At 36.7% G+C, this 17,159-nt stretch overlaps 1 protein-coding gene across 3 annotated transcripts; it reads right to left on the bottom strand.

Annotated features, from left to right (window-relative positions):
• Positions 1 to 282: 282 nt before the first annotated feature.
• Positions 283 to 16,157, bottom strand: rspry1 (ring finger and SPRY domain containing 1). 3 transcript variants are annotated; one of them, XM_067389270.1, is made up of 15 exons: positions 15,877 to 16,157; positions 14,112 to 14,623; positions 11,556 to 11,608; positions 9,565 to 9,677; positions 7,168 to 7,294; positions 6,713 to 6,771; positions 5,724 to 5,790; positions 5,505 to 5,636; positions 5,157 to 5,272; positions 4,081 to 4,224; positions 3,193 to 3,304; positions 2,964 to 3,066; positions 2,727 to 2,879; positions 2,474 to 2,578; positions 283 to 796 (listed from the first exon to the last, which is right to left on the bottom strand). In XM_067389270.1, the coding sequence occupies exons 2-15, from the start codon at positions 14,471 to 14,473 to the stop codon at positions 700 to 702; spliced, it is 1,743 nt and encodes a 580-aa protein (XP_067245371.1). In that variant the 5' UTR covers positions 14,474 to 14,623; positions 15,877 to 16,157; the 3' UTR covers positions 283 to 699. The 3 variants fall into 3 exon arrangements, with proteins under 3 accessions (XP_067245371.1, XP_067245373.1, XP_067245372.1); XM_067389272.1 differs by lacking the exon at positions 15,877 to 16,157 and adding an exon at positions 15,285 to 15,360; XM_067389271.1 differs by lacking the exon at positions 15,877 to 16,157 and adding an exon at positions 15,258 to 15,351.
• Positions 16,158 to 17,159: the final 1,002 nt, after the last annotated feature.

Here is a 17,159-nt window from a genome sequence, read left to right as displayed (position 1 = left end):
GTTTTACCTAATGTAATTTGGCTTCATTTATTCCTAAATGGACTTTGTATTATACATCAATGTAAAATACTATTATTTAATTTAAAAAAACAAAAGAAAAATCACAGTGTCTTGATTCATCAAGACATTTTGCAATCATATTCAGAATGTGGGGCAATCAAACCAGAACAGTTTCAAGTACAATCAAGTCTGATGGGAGCAGAATAATGGGTTTTCTGAGGCAGGCATGAACATTAAGAGGAAACAAAGTGGTTAAGACACTACTGCTGTTTCCTGTTGAGATTGTAACTTGGAATTCAAAAAAAAAAAAAAAAAAAAAGTCACATATATTTAACACAGTAGACCCTGACCAGAGCTTGAGGGGAGAGACTCAAAGACAGATCATCATGTAACGGATACATTTGCTCCATATTTTATCTGTTCCTGGAAAAGCAGATTAAAATTTCCCAGAAGCATTTAAACCTCCGGGTTTGCTCAACAGCCCTCTAATTGGGGCCTTCTTGGAGTGCAACAGTGTAGTTTTTACTCCTTCCAGTTTTAAGGAAGGTCTACTCCATCTGTCAAAGGTCCACGCTGCCGCATCCAATCCTGAGACAGCATCATGATTCGACTGGTCAGGTTGATCTCTCAGACAGAGGGGACTGGACAGGATGGAAGCTTGAGGGGGGAAAGTCCACATCTAGGGTTGGTGGGCTGATGTCAGGACACGTGGGAAATGAGTCTGACTCGTGTCTGGATGTCTTGGCGACACAGTGGGCACGTTTCCAGCTGTAAGGCACACTCCATACAAATCCCACTGAAAAAAATGACGCAAAGAAACAAAAGATGAGTAAATTGCTCAGCACAAAGCGGTGATATAACAGGTTTAAACGTCCCATGAAATTACTTTACAAGCACAGTTTTCTAGCCTGTGTTGATGTACTTTCACGTTGAAACAGGAATTTTGTTTGGGATATATCAATAGAGATGCACCATATCAGTAACTTTATTTCATTGCACATGCAACATTTATTTTATTTTTACATTTGTACCATTTTTCCATCATCTAATGCTCACTTAAATGGATAGTTTACCCAAAAATTAAAATTGTGCCATTTACTTACCCTCAAGTTGTTTCAAAACTTTATAAATTTCTTTGTTCTGTTGAACACAAAGAAGATATTTTGAAGAATATGGGTAATAAACATTTGATGGATCCCATTGATTTCCATAGTATGGGAAAAAAAAAATGCTATGGAAGTCAATGAGGTTCATCAACTGTTTGGTTACCGATATTCTTCAAAATATCTTCTTTGTGTTCAACAGAAGAAAGAAACTTATACAGGCTTGGAACAGCTTGAGGGTAAATGATGACAAAATTTATTTTTGGGGGAACTATCTTTAAAAATCCTAGTATTTTAATAACTCCGTTAAATATAACCTTTAGCAAATCTCAAAATTAATATCTATTTTTCATTATAATTTAATGTTGTATTTCCTAAAATCACTTGTAGCATTTAAAAGAGCAGATTAAATAAATATATTAATACATTTTAATTCAGAAACATATTAGTCATTGGCAGTATGTGAAAATAATTATCAGCATCAGTCAGACTTGAATACTGTTGCATCCCTAGTCAAAGAATGCAACAGTATCCGTACACTTTTTCAGTGGCGTTGGTTCTGGATGTATTTTTCCCATTAATTTTTACAACAGAAATTAAAAGTCTTTGATAAAGAGTTATAAGCCATTAACCAATTCAACCAGCCATGCACTAAATCACAACGTTTTAAAAATTGATTTGAAGCAAAAAGTATTTAAAAATCAGACAAAAAGAAAAAAGGTATGAATAAAAGAGGGAATGAGTTAAAGAACTACAATCCAATGAAGCATTGCCAGTGACATATTAGAATGAAAAAATGAATAAAGAAAAAAAAGATGGAGAAACAAATTATTGATTTAAAGATGTTTAATTTATAAAGAAACCATATTTGCAGAATCATGTCGTTTTTCCAAACAGGAATTCCACTGTTAAACACGACTTTTTAAAAAATAAGTTGAAAACGCAAGCTAATAGCTTAAAAGCAAATAACACTGATTAAGAACCTCGCAGCTCACAGTAGGTCTGTCTTTAACAGTTTAAAAGATATCATTAAATCATTAAAAAGGTACTTGCTGTTGTGAAAAAAGTCATACAACAATAAATATCACGTTACTATGGAGTTCATTAATAACACACTACAATTAAATTCCTAATAGGTTTATTATCTTACTTCGCTCATTTTGGCTTAATGCAAGAAGTAAAATCTAGAATAAAAACTGACAAATATGTTCTAAATTTCTCTCATAGCAACCGTTGGTTTTATCTACTCCAATTCAGGCAAGCACACCAATCCAGCTTTCTTGAGCAGACTGTGAGCCTCCATCACATCCCTTCAGTTTACCCATAAACCCAGTGGTGTAAACACAGATTTTATATACTGAACTTTGTACCTGTGCAAACAGGGTCTCAGTTCAGTGTCTGCCATCTGGTCACAGCAGAGGGTGCAGCAGTTATCTCTGATGCTAACCTGCTTGAGCAAAGCCAGGCGCCTGTGTCTGAAATAAAAGACAGAGAAAGAGCAATTTTATGTGGCATGAACAGTATGAGTCACCTGCTTTAGGTGATAACTAATGCATTATTCACATTCGCATAACAGTTATTATAATTTGCCCTGTGTACAGAAATCTAATAAACAGTGCAAACCTGGGCAGAATGATTTTCTCGTCTGATGCGAGCGAGGCAAACTCATTAAATGTGTTGAATTTGATGGAGGGGGGATGGCGGAAGGGCTTGGCTCCGAAGTTGAACTCACACTGTTGGTAGGACATGAAACTGGCTGCAGCGAAAAAGCCAGACCTAAGAAAAGGTAAAGCAAGTGTTCGAAAAGCTCCATAAACACTTGTTTTGAGTCTTGTGGTAAAGGAAATAAGTCTTGCTTACGTGGCGGAGGAGAACACCTGCTTCTCAGGAGGCAGCTGGTGTCCGTTTAGATAGAAAATCATCTGCTTCTTGCTGAGGTCCAGCAGAAAGCCTATGGCATCACCTGGAAATTCCAGAGAACACTGCTCACAAACAACTTTTTTTCCAAAATGATAAAATACACTATATGTCAGCAATCATCAAAAAAAATTGAAGAACTTGGGTGCTGAACAGGAAGCACCGCACAAACCTTCTTTCCAGCAGGGGTGGGAGTGAGGTTTACTGCGAGCGTTGTACCAGATCAGCTGCCTGCAGCCATCGTACGCACACGAGTACTCATCATCTCCAATCCCATAACCCTCCTGTACAAACATATTTCTTTCTTCATTTATGTGATAAAAAACAATTATTTCGTTTTTAATATACCTAAAAAAAAAAATAACAGGCCACTGGTCTTTTAAAAAAATGACACACACAAAATAATATCAATTATTAGTTACAATTCAAATTATTTTAAATGTACACTACCGCTCAAAAGTTTGGGGTCAGTTTGCTTTTGTTTTGTTTTGTTTTTTACGTTTTTAAAACTGTCAAATTGTTGTATTTAGAAATTGTAAAATTGAGACCAAAATTGGTCTCTTATGCTCACCAAGGCTGTATTTATTTGATCAAAAATACAGTCAAATCCAGTAATACTGTGAAAAATTATTACAATTTAACATAACTTATTCCTGTCATGGTAAAGCTACATTTTCAGTGTCACATGATCCTTCAGAAATCATTCTAATATGCTTATCAGCGTTGAAAACAGTTGTGCTGCTTCATATTTTTGTGTAAACATTTATTTCAGGATTCTTTGATGAATAGAAAAAGTTCAAAAGAACAGCATTTATTGTCTTTACTGTCATTTTTCATTGTGCAACCGTGCTTGAATTCTTACCAACAAAATATTATAGTGACCCCAAATTTCTGAATTGTAGTGTGTATTATATCAAATTAAATATAACGCCATTACATTCTCAGCACTCTGTAGATCAAATAGGAATGTTCATATAAACTGTGTACTTCATGTCAATATGAGAACATAAAACTAAGAATGAGAGAAAGCACAAATATCTAAACATAACCAGAAACGCACATGGTTGAGAAACTTGCTGTCCTTGGTTGCCCAGCCAATTTGCATGACGCCAGAGGTGATGACTGTGACCTCATAGTACCAAACCCCCGAATCCACACAGAACGTGCAGCGGACACTTTCAAATGATGACGCATCACAACGTGCCTAAGGAAAAAAAGACTGATCACATTAGACATACATTTTTAAGATTGAGGGATAAACTCAATCACAATACATACTTGTATTTATGGTTACAACTAGCTGTTCTTCCACAATAAGTGAACATGTTAAGGCCCCTAGGTGGGGCCCAGAGTTATAAAAATGGGGGCACGATAATACTAAGGAAGAGTACAGTCAGCAGATTGTTATGCAAAAGAAACCTCGATTTTTCTCTATAAAAAAGAAGGGCCTGGCAGAAAAGGTTTGGGAACCAATGTGTTAATTCACCCAAAAATGAAAAATCTTTTATCGTTTACTCACTCTCATGTTGTTCCAAACCAGTAAGACTTTTCATCTTCGAAACACAAATGAAGATATTTTAACAAAATCAGAGATTTCTGTCCCTTCATTGACAGTCTATGCAATTACCACTTTGACACTTCAAAAAGTTCATAGGCTTTTATTCTCATATAAACAATCATGAACACATACATCAAATATGATAAACGGAAGCTAAAGCATGTTTGCTTGACGTGCGAGAACCAATGAGGTTCATTCTTGTGTTACGCCTCACGTTTGAGCTTCCTAATGAACTAAAGAGGTTTGTTCTCATGCATCAAGCAAGTACGGTTGAGCTTCTGTTTATGTTCACAGATCTATGTTTATATGTGGATAAAAGCCTAAATTAAATCTGCCCATCATATAAAGCGATCAAGTCTATTCAGAAAATTTGGATTAAAACGCTCAATTCATAGGGATTAGTTTGACGATCTCTTTATGAAGCATCAAAGTGGTAGTTGCGTAGCTGTCAATGGAGGAACAGAAAGCTCTCAGATTTGTTTAAAAATATCTTCATTTGTGTTGATGAACGGGTGAACACATCTTACAACATCTAAACCCACTTAGCAGGATAATAATAATAATAGTTTGTCTCTTACCTCAAGTCCAGTAGGAGAGATCTTGAGATATTCACTGACGTCATTACTGTTAAGCATGGCATTGATGTTATTTAAGTTGACCTTCTCATAGGTAAACTGCCGCCCCTCTTTAATAACTATGGGATACAACATAGAAGCATAATATTCAACTTAAATCTACAAAATCATCACAAAATACAAACAGTTAAGCTATTTTTTTTTTTTCACTATGACATAGCAAGTGCACCCAATTCAGAAGGAAATTGAATTTCTCCATTTAAAAAGTCTCAGTAAAAGCCACAAAACACCAAAAGTCCTGATTACTATTCAAAAAACATTATGCATGCCATTGCAATGAAAGTTACTCACAGAGGTTATCAAGACTCCACTGGGCGCAGAAGCCCACTTGACGCTTTAGGTAGTCTGGATGATCTGCCCAGGACTCCAGAACAGACAAACGGTCACTGATACATGATTCCGACACTGTTAACTTGTTCTCACCTGAGACAAAGACAGGCTTTCATTAAAGTACCTTTTTTCCAAAAAGTTCCTGTTTGAACATTTTGAACTGACACCAGTTAGACTTACTGGTTTGAGAGAACTTCTCTAAAGCGATGAGAGCAAACAGCATGACAGTGGGATGGGCTTCAGAACTCTAGAAGACCAAAAAAGACGCTATAATGGCTATAATACCAGCATTAAAACAATCATGCAAAACTATAGCATTAATATAAAAAGGAGTTAAAGGGATAGTTCACCCAAAAATGAAAGTTCTGTCATCATTTACTGACCCTGAAGTTGTTCCAAACCTGTATAAATTTATTTGTTCTGCTGTACACGAAGTAAGATATTTGGAAGAATGTCTAACCAAGCAGATCTCACCTACTATTGTAGTCAATGGGGGGTGAGATCTGCTTGCAATGTTCCAAATATCTGCCTGTGAACAGCAGAACAAAGAAATTTATACAGGTTTGGAACAACCTGATGGTGAGTAAATGATGACAGAATTTTAACTTTGGGATGAACTATCTCTTTAAGATGATCTCCATACTGGGATGAGACACTGTTCAGTTGAGCTTTGAAGGGGCCATACTCTACACTTTTGAATTTTAGCAGCTGAAATTTAGCAGCCATTATTTCAGTCTTCAGTGTCACATGATCCTTCAGGGATCATTCTAATATGCTGATTTGGTGCTCGAGAAATTTTTTTTATTATCATCAATCTTGAAAACTCTTGTACAGCGTAATATTTTTGTGGAGACCCTGATTAATTTATTTTTCAGGATTCTTTGATGAATAGAAAATTCAAAAGAATAGATTTTTTACAGCGTTATAAACGTATTTATTGTCACTTTTGATCAGTTCAATGTGTCCTTTCTGAATAAAAGTATTAATTAATATTACCACACAGACTTCTAATTACTTTATTTTTGCAAGTCTTCTCAGTGAACTGACAAGTAATCTTTGCTTTGCGAATGTTACAAACAAATTTAACTCAAAAGAGGAAAGAAAATCCTGTTTCCCATGATGTGACCCTGTTAGTCAGTATGTGTATTAAAAACTCTCAATGCTCTCACCAAACTCTCGAGTAAGTACTCCAGAGTTCCAGGGCTGAGGAGCGCAATGCTCGCTGGACCTGTGGACGGAAAAGAAACAAGATGAAGAACTCCAGTATTAACTAAATGACTCCTTTGGGCAATGTGTTTGGCCTTAAAAACAGAAGCACATAACTTCAAACTGAGAGAACTGGACAGTGTGTGCATGCGTTTGTGTGCTGCAGTCTCAGCAGAACTGTCAAATCACAGGCCTCTAAGGGAGCCTGCAGCATGCTCAGGCGTGACAGGTCTTCACAGACTGCAAACTCGGCTCTTTAGCTTCAGAGCAACATGCTAGTGCAAAGATGACGCAAAACGAGATGCAACAGATCAAGGATTCATTTAATAATCCTAAAATCTGGTGTTTAATATGTAATTCTTTGAAATGGACTGGACATCAAATGTAGTGTGTGTGTGAGCATATGAATGTCCCTCACCAGCCAGTTTCTCAGCCAGACAGCCCAGGACTGCTGTGGTGTTGCGGTGTTTGGCTGGGATGAGGGCATCCTGACGCGCCACAGCAGCACTCAGATTCAACATGTCCGACAACTTCTGCAGAGCATCCTGACAAAACAATGAGCTCTTCATCAATGCTTGAATTTTTAAAAGGGTCCAAATTTTTTATGTTTTTGAAAGAAGTCTCTTATGCTCACCAAGGCTGAATTTTTTGTATCAAAAATACAAAAAAGTAATATTGTGAAATATTATTACAATTTAAAACAAATGTTTTCTATTTTAAAGGTGCAGTGTGTAAATTTTAGCAGCATCTAGCGGTGAGGTTGCAAACTGAAATATAGAGAAGCTACGGTGGCCAACACAGGACAAAGATGTCATCGTCTTAGAAAGCAGAGAGTAGCCAGTCAAGCAAACGTGCTCAGTAGAGCAGTTTGTCTGTTTAGGGCTACTGTAGAAACTTGCCGGTGCAAAATGGCAACTTAACATAAGGGGACCCGTGGTGTATGTAGATAGAAATGGCTCGTTCTAAGGTAATAAAAACATAACGGTTCATTATACACCTCTGAACACACAGTTATGTATATTATATTGCATTTCTGTCACTAGATCATCCTAAAATTTACACATTGCACCTTTAATATATTTTAAAATGTAAAGTCATGTAATGGCAGAACTGAATTTTCAGCAGTCACATGATTCTTCAGAAATTATTCTAATATTCTGATATGGTGTTTGACAATATCACAATTCTTATTATCAATGTTAAAAACAGTTGTGCTGCTTTAATATTTTTGTGGAAACCCTAATACATTTTTTCAGGATTCTTTAAAGAATACAAAATTCACAAGAATAGCATTTATTTGAAAAAGAAATGTTGTAATAATGCCTTTACTATTACTTTTGATCAATTTAGTGCATACTTGAAGAATAAAAACATCATATTCTTTTAAAACATCTTAATGATATATAATCATAATATAGTTAGCTCATAGATAATCTAGTGAATTAAATACTTTACAAAAAAAAGATACTCCATGTCATTTGATAATATTTTTCTTTACTCTTTCTAAATAAGGACATAATTAATAACAAATGAATGATAAATTTGACATCAGCACAGTTATATACAGTACAGTCCAAAAGTTTGGAACCACTAAGATTTTTAATGTTTTTAAAAGAAGTTTCATCTGCTCACCAAGGCTACATTTATTTAATTAAAAATACAGTAAAAACAGTAATATTGTGAAATATTATTAAAATTTAAAATAACTCTTTTCTATTTGAATATATTTCACAAAATAATTTATTCCTGTGATGGCAAAGCTGAATTTCCAGCATCATTACTCCAGTCTTCAGTGTCACATGATCCTTCAGAAATCATTATAATATGCTGATTTGCTGCTCAATAAACATTTATGATTATTTTCAATGTTGAAAACAGTTGTGTACTTTTTTTTTCAGGATTCCTTAATGAATAGAAAGTTCAAAAGAACAGCATTTATCTGAAATACAAAGCTTCTGTAGCATTATACACTACCGTTCAAAAGTTTGGGGTCAGTAAGAATTTGTATTTTTATTTTTTCGAAAAGAAATTAAAGAAATGAATACTTTTATTCAGCAAGGATGCATTAAATCAATCAAATGTTGTTGCAAAAATGCTACAAAAGATTAGATTTCAGATAAACACTTTTCTTTTGAACTTTCTATTCATCAAATAATCCTGAAAAAAAATATTGTACACAAATATTTTGTACAACTGTACACATTTAATGTTTCTTGAGCAGCAGATCAGAATATTAGAATGATTTCTGAAGGATCATGTGACACTGAAGACTGGAGTAATGATGCTGAAAATTCAGCTTTGCATCACAGGAATAAATTACTTTGTGAAATATATTCAAATAGAAAACAGTTATTTTAAATTGTAATAATATTTCACAATATTACTGTTTTTACTGTATTTTTAATTAAATAAATGTAGCCTTGGTGAGCAGACGAAACTTCTTTTAAAAACATTAAAAATCTTAGTGGTTCCAAACTTTTGGACTGTACTGTACATAAACCTGCCTTAATGAGCAATTCTGTCTGAACTATAAACTGTAAACAGAAACTATAAACAGTTTTCATCTCGGTTTCAACATAAAATGGGAAAATTAAACATTCCAGAGCCAAAAATAAAGCATCTGCTGATATCAATTAAAGAAGGAGAGAGAGAGATTTTACTCAAAAGCAGCATGCACTCAAATACTAGACAAATGTTGTGGTTCATTTTTAAAGTGCTAGCAAAAATAGGTCTACATTAGTGCCCATTAGTGAAAACAGAGATGGAAAAATAATACGGCAGTCAATGTTGTGTGGTAATGCAGATGTGAACTCACTTTGGTGGGCAAAGGGCATTCATCCAGTAGCAGGGTTATTACGGCCGGTCCTAGTGGGTCATCCAGAGGGATTACCCTAATTAAAGACTGCACCACTTCCAACCAGCCATCATCTACATGGTAAGAAACAGAGAGCGAGAGAGACAAAAGAAGATGGGGAAAATCAAACAAAGGTTCAGTCCATGTGACATGCTTTGTGTATTACAGAGCCATTATTATGACTATGCTTTCAAACACCACTGAAAGTTATTGTTCGACTGATATGGGTTTTTCCAATGGCTAATGCCAACATCTTGAGAGCAGATGGTCTATGATGATGATGATGACCAAATGAGATAAATCGCTAAAATTACTACATATTATACTACACTGAAATGCTCTTCAGGGAGTTTTGATCTCAGTCTTAAAGCCCAGGGTAACGTTTCCACCTGTTTACTCCTGCATGAAGCTCTTAGCAGCCACCTGACGCCACAGAGTCTCAAACCACAACATGCAGGCTCAGCTCGGAGCAACAGATGCACGTATAAATAAAATCAACAGACACAGAGGCTTTGGCAATGGCTCAAGAAAAGAGGAAAGTTGGCGACCTGCACATGACCTTGCTAAATTTTGACCACTAAATAGAGTCTGGTCCATAAACAGACCCAAACAGCCACTCAACATTACAGCAGTACAGGTACCATCCATGAGTAACTTAAAAAACAAAACAAAACAAAAAAAACAGTAAATCTGGATGCAAAAAGGGTAAGTAATGAAACAACAACGCACTGCCCTTGTAATCAAGCACAAGCAGTGTAGCTTATACACACGCAATCATTGTTACTGCAGTTGTGAGGCTCTGAGGGACTTTAAAGTCTGCAGCTGAGCCGTGACCCACTAACTTCAGCCAATGCAACAGAACAGAGCGACGGCATGACAATGGCAGCACAGGGCACGAGCCAAACTTCAAAAGCAGCCGTCACTAATACACACAGAGCTTCCACAGCTTCCGCTGTTAGATTAACATCCTAATAACTTAATCAGTAGCCAGAGGGTCACAACAAGCTGCACTTGTTCCCCTGATGGAAAAAAACAAGCCGGGAACCAGGGAGACAAGGTTTGGCTGGTTTACCTCGGCTGATAACTATTCAAATGTAGCTACTCATTCGGTCTAAAAAACTCAACATTTAACTTTTTTGCTTTATATTTTAGTAGATAAAGTAGACAGAAAATAGGTGGTCGGGCTGCATGATTGGGGGGTGGGGGGTTTATTGCCATTTTTATGATAAAAATTGTGATTGCAATTTGAAATGTGATTAAAAAAAAAGAAGTCACTCAGGACACCGTGGTTGAATTTCAATTATGAAGGAAACGTGCTGAAGAAAGTCAGTAAAATGTTATATATTTGCGCAAATTATTTCACAACTGTCATTACAATACCAATATTTATAACAAATAAACTTTACTCCTCCCAATCAGAGGAGTTTGTGAGTCCCACAACCCATATGCAATCTTGGTTGAGACAAATGGATGATATAATCATTAGCAACAAGTGAAAGTGAACTTGCGTTAACATATAGCATTAAGAATATCAGAATTGAAGCCCACATGCAAATGCTTCAGCATTTTAGGTATTTTGTTTGTTTGTTACGTTTTTACGCCATGTTAGCATCATGGCTATTTACATGGCAAAAAAGTTCAGTATCATCCATAAAATTTACATTATATAAAGCATTTCAACTTAACATAAGATAGAAAATCTAAAATACATTCAGGTGGTACATTTTCAAATATTCAATGCCAGCATGTTTCTGAATAAAATCGTTTTCTAGCAGCATCATAAAAAATACAATTCAACTTAATAGTCAAAGGAACTTTACATGAAAGACATAAAGGAGGATCTTCACCTATTAATAAAAACCCATGGGTAAGTCTTGAGTGCCCCAGTCTAAATTATAGAAGGTACTTCTTTTTATACTAGGGTTTCAGCATTTTACGTGTCTTAGACTAACCTGTCTCTGCCATCTCATGCAGTGTGATCATGGAGTACGGCGGCTCTTGGTCACTGAAACAAAAAAAGAACAAATACAAAAGTTAGTCAAAAAAGTAGAGCAACCTAGAAAGTGTTTGCTACCGTGTCTCATATCCTGGGTGCATGAGGGTGTAAGCATCTTATTTAGACCTTGGCTGCTCTAGACATTCGTTATGAAAGCCTAATGGTATAATGGGTGATTGTGCGACACATGACGGATTGCTATTGGAGGGCAGAATGCCGCCGCTGGGGTTGTTTTGGCTTTAGGGTCTATGCATCCATTTTGCAGCCTGGGTCTGCAACAGTAAATCTAAGCAGCGATAGCAAAATCCCTTGAGGTGCTCCTGGAGGGAGCCCAGCACGATCAAAACACCACCAGAGACATTTAAGCAGGGAAAATAAATTTGCCTCTACTCTGCGGAGTGACACCAGTGTGGTTCATTTGTCATTCATAAATCAGTGGTTGGTGGGTATTAGGGGTGATGTTTTCAAACAGCAAATGAGGACAAGGGAAAGATAGCTATGAGGGTGGTTGAAAAAGAGAAGAGAGTCTAAGAGAGAGTGAGAGAGGTCTACTGCCCCCAGCTAGGGTGTCTGACTGCTGTGTGATTGTTGTGTAATGGTCACACAGGGATATGCTCTAGTTAGAGAAACACTGATTTTCTGCTCTGTACAGAACAGACCCCCCCCCCACTCCCAACACCCTTTTTGACTCATAGACCCCCCCAAAACACCCTGCCCCAACATCCATCATTAGATAACATAGACCCCCCTTCCCCCAATAAAGCTTCTTCATTAACAGAAACTAGGATTGTTTATATATTAAAGGGATAGTTCACCTAAAATGAAAATTTTGGCATAATTTATTCACCCTCATGTTGTTTTAAACCTGTATGAGTTTCTTTCTTCTGTTGACCACAAAAGAAAACAGTTCAAACAGTTGACGGTAGCCATTGACTTCCATAGTAGAGAAAAAAAAATACTATGGAAGTCAATCGCACCCATCAACTGTTTGATTACCAACATTCTTTAAAACATCTTCTTTTGTGTTCAACAGAAGAAAGAAACTCAAACAGGTTTGGAACAACATGAGGATGAGTAAATGATGCCAAAATTTTAATTTTTGAGTGAACTATCCCTTTAAATTAATTAAAGATGATTCACTTTGATTCTGTGAGGTTCAAGATTCTGATTCTGTATCTTTGTCAATAAAACAATAGCTAGTTATTGAGAGAAAAAAAAATTTTTTTTATTTCAGCTCACATTTTTATTTATTTTTTAAATTAATTTTAAAATATAATAAAATTATTTTGTGTTTCTGTGGACCCCTTGGAAGATTTCTGAGGCCCCCGGGGCCCCTAGTTGAGAACCACAAGCCTAACACAATCAAGGACAGAGCTGTAGGGGTGTATTTGGGTTTCAATTAGGGGTGGACATTATATCCGTGATAATCTTGCTGGCGATACAAATGAAAGCAACACTGTGAACGCTGCTAGATCAAACTGCTTGTTATGAAACCAGGTTCCTCTGAATGACTGAATAAATGTCATTGACATGAATGACTGAGTAAAAACATAAAAATGGTGACAAATATTGGTCCTCAAAAGTCTGAAATTATGGAGATTTGTCATAGCTATATCATCCAGCCCTAGTTTCAGGTGCAAGCATGTAAAAAACTGCTGTCAAAGGATGTGGTTGAGCAACCAAAATATATTCCAGCTGTGCAAGGAGAAAAGAAAAGAAAAGAAAAGAAAAGAAAAGAAAAGAAAAGAAAAAAGAAAAGAAAAGAAAGCTGACACTCCCTCTTGTGCCCTTTAGGTGTTTTTCCTTGGGAAACAAAAATAATTTTATTAGCCTAAGAATTTTTTTTTAATAAATTTGTGGGGGTTTTTTTCTGTAATCTGACATTCTCTACAGAAGGTGACTATCAACTATTACGATAACCAGGCAATAAACAGGCAATAACGCAGACACCAAATCTGATGGCCGCACAGAACAACTTCTCGTCTAAAGTGAACATCCATCATTAGATAACTGTAGGCCGGCTGTGTAGGAAGGTGTAAGAACATGTGACAAAGAGGAAGAGTGACTGGCGACTCTGGTATCAAGCCAAATTGTTAAAAGAAACATGAAGAAGAGCTCTGTTATCTCAAGCTGCTGTCTTGGGCAATACATTAAGATTAAATGTGGTGCTGTGCGAACAACTGAATAAATAAATAATGGCATGCTCATTACGGAGCTCTGCCAGGCTACTCGACAAGATCTGCTCATTTAAAGCTGCTTTAATATAAAAGTTAAAGCTCTTGCAGATGCTGTCATCCCTGTGGTAAACGATAATACTGGGAAAAAAGCCCACAATGCAAATGTATGTACAATAGCAAGCCGATGCTTTTAGCCAAAGATGGAGTGATGTTATTGCTGACGCACAAGAAATGGGGAACTGAAATTGATATGACACGCATCATGCGTGTCATATTCATACCCAGAATTAATGACAAATCTCTGCGAATCCCCTCATCATTGAAGGTTCACTCACTTGTCAACAAGAGTCCTGATGACGGCCAGCGTGTCCAGTACCAAACCGTCCACGTTTTGTTTTTTCCGACGTGGCTCGTGCGGTCCTCGACCTCGCCGGGGCGGTCGAACAGGGTCCCTGGGACGGCTGCCTCTGGCCTCTGGGGGATCAGACACAGAGTTATCCACTCGCCTGAGCTGCCTGCGAGGGGCTGATCCCTCCTCCACATCACTGTCCTCTCTGCACACGCAGCTGTTCCCCATGGCTCCACCGGATGAGAGGCTGGGCCAAAACTGTACTGACTGCAGCTGTTCTACGGTGAGTCGTAGAACCCGCACGAGGCTCCTGCTGGCACAGAATGCAATCCAGGTGGCTACTATCATATCATTGGAAGGACTTTAGAGGGTGTCTCGGTACGGGTCGAGTAGACGTGTCGGTCATTGTGCTACTGCAGACCATCAGCAGCCAGATGCAGACGTGCAAAGCTGATGGTGCAGTCAACACGCATCCTACAGTCTGGGAGGTTTTCACTCCTGGAAAAGATTATGCATCAAATTATTATCAGTGTGGACAGAAAACAGGACCATGCAAAAATGCAAAATGTAAATAAAATGCTCAAAATGCTCTTTCATATAGCTTGTCAAAGTAAAACCACTAATCTAATCATGGCATATAAATCAAAAATGATATATGTTGACTTTGGTCAACATTTGTTATATAAATGTGTAATTAGTATTATTAGATCATTGACTAATAATACTATATTATTTTATCCTATTGGTTTAATTTTATTAGATTATTGATTATATTATTAGCTACAATAACATCCAGGACTTGTCTTGTGAACAATGTTTTGATATAAAGTTTCTAAGTATCCAGTTCAGCACAATTATCCCAGTTAATACCTACAACATAACCTGCCTAATTAGATATTAACCAACATATACATAGATTAAACACAGTTATTAATAATAATGTATAATAATCACATCAAAAAGCAGGTAGTATGTCATTAAACATACATAAACTAGAGAAATATTCTTGCTAGGATCTGCGAATACAGTTGTCAGTGTTAGCAGTGGCTAACTAACAGCTAGCACACCAAACAACTTTACGAAAACCCCATTAAAAACACAACAATAAACTCCCACATGAATGAACACTGACCAGTGTACACTTAACACAATCACTGACATTTACAAACCCGCTGAAAGCTTATAAACAGCACGCTGTCATTTCAGTAAATTAGCGTCAATAAAAGTCTTTATGGCTGCGTCTCAAACTCTAGTGAGCTGCCTACGTAGGCAGCATTTAAAGGGACAGTTCATCTATAAATAAAAAATCTGTCATTGAGGGTTTAAAACCTGTATTACTCTCTTTCTTCTGTGAAACACAAAAAGTAGATGGTTTGAGCCTGACAGCGTAAGTCACCATACACTTTCATTGTGAATTTTCATATAATGAAAGTGAATGGTGACTCAGTCAGTCATCCTGCCTACTGTCTCCTAATCCACATTCTGATTTTAAATCGCACATGCCTATGCCCAAATGTTACTGACGTGGATTTATTCCCAACAATGGTGTCTAAATAGGCAGCTCACTAGGTCTTGAAACACAGCCTTTTTTTAATCATGTCAGAAATTAACGTTAGCAACCATATAACTAGCCACACCTCCAAACAGATGAACAAAACATCAATTAAAAGCCTTTGTTTGACTTGGCACACACACTAATACGTCGTTATCGTTAAACAATGTGAATATACCAGAGACAAGTATGTACTCACCCGGCAAAGCGGAGAAATGTCGGTAAATGCAGCGGCACTGATCCGTAGGCCGAACACAAAGACTACACGGGAAGTGTGTGTGCTTTACTTCTCAGTAAATAAGTAAATGATTCGTACTCTCATACACTTCAACAATCAACATTTTGTCGATCCACACACAAAGACAGATCCAGCCAGTGTTTGATAACGAAAGTAAACGTGTGGCTGAGAAGTGAAAGCATTGACTGACTGGAATCAGTGTGAGATAGCTAGAGGATCAATGAACGCTCTGTGTAGTGTCAGTGATGGGAAGTCAGACTCATTTCTACGAAATGGTTCTTTCGAACAGTTCGTTTTAGAGAACCGGTTTAAAAAATGATTCAGTTGTTCTTTACGTCAGTACGTAATTGCGTCATCAAGTGGTCCGTGTCATCTAACGGTCCATTAAAGGCAGTTATATGTACAGTTTAATACGTTTTCCAATCATGTTTGATTAATAAGCGTGTGTATTGTAGGCGAATCTATTGTGTCCACGTTCACTTTGTTGTAGCCATGATTCAGCTCGTAAAAACAAAGTAAATTAGAACCTGCCATTACAATAAACAATAGTGCGCCAATTCGCTGAAAATGTTTTAATACATTGCTGTTTAATAATACCATGTTGATAAACATGTTAACGTACTAGTGTCTCTTTTCAGTTCACTCGTTCTCTCGACTCACTTGTGTCCGAAAAGATCCGTTCCGACTGATTCATGAGCAATCGTTCAATTCGGTTTAGTGAACATGTTCACTCGGTTCATTTGATTCAAAAGAACGATTCGTTGTTTGTGTCGTCGCATATTTCTCTCCAGCACATGAAGCTGGACCCAACCCCTCCTAGCAACCAGTAAAACAAACCAAATTCTGCTCAAGAGATAGCGTTGTATAAACAAACTGCAAATTTGAAAGTAATAAATCAAATGCCTTGTGTAACATGTATGTCATCTTTGTTTAAGTAGGCTATATTATCCAGCCTGCTTTGTTTCATAGATAAAATACAAATTTGAGGTATTAGTTAATGAACAGATATTTTGCAACTCAAATAATTTATACATACATCTGGTTCAAGAAATGCTGGCACACTGAAATTCAAGTTTACTGGCATCTACTACAATAAGATCCATCTAAACACATTTGCTTTTGTCTACTGTATTAATTGAAAAGGCAAAACAAAATTAGATGACTACTGAAAGAACATTGACATTTTTATAAAATGAACAGATTTAAACATATTTAAAGCATTCAGTTATTTCCCCCCTTTATTA

Source organism: Chanodichthys erythropterus, chromosome 7, assembly GCF_024489055.1.
Source record: "Chanodichthys erythropterus isolate Z2021 chromosome 7, ASM2448905v1, whole genome shotgun sequence".
In the NCBI taxonomy this organism is placed as follows: Eukaryota; Metazoa; Chordata; class Actinopteri; order Cypriniformes; family Xenocyprididae; genus Chanodichthys; species Chanodichthys erythropterus.
Note: the sequence above shows the minus strand (reverse complement) of the source record. Positions and strands in the feature narration are given on the sequence as shown.

Bases quoted from the DNA above. Each gene is read 5' to 3' on its own strand.
- rspry1 (XM_067389270.1), bottom strand. From the start codon at position 14,473: ATGATAGTAGCCACCTGGATTGCATTCTGTGCCAGCAGGAGCCTCGTG. The intron at 5,637-5,723 runs GTAAGTCTAACT...TCTTTGTCTCAG, and splicing joins AGAGAAGTTCTCTCAAACCA to GTGAGAACAAGTTAACAGTG. The intron at 3,067-3,192 runs GTTTGTGCGGTG...TGGAATTTCCAG, and splicing joins CCACCCCTGCTGGAAAGAAG to GTGATGCCATAGGCTTTCTG.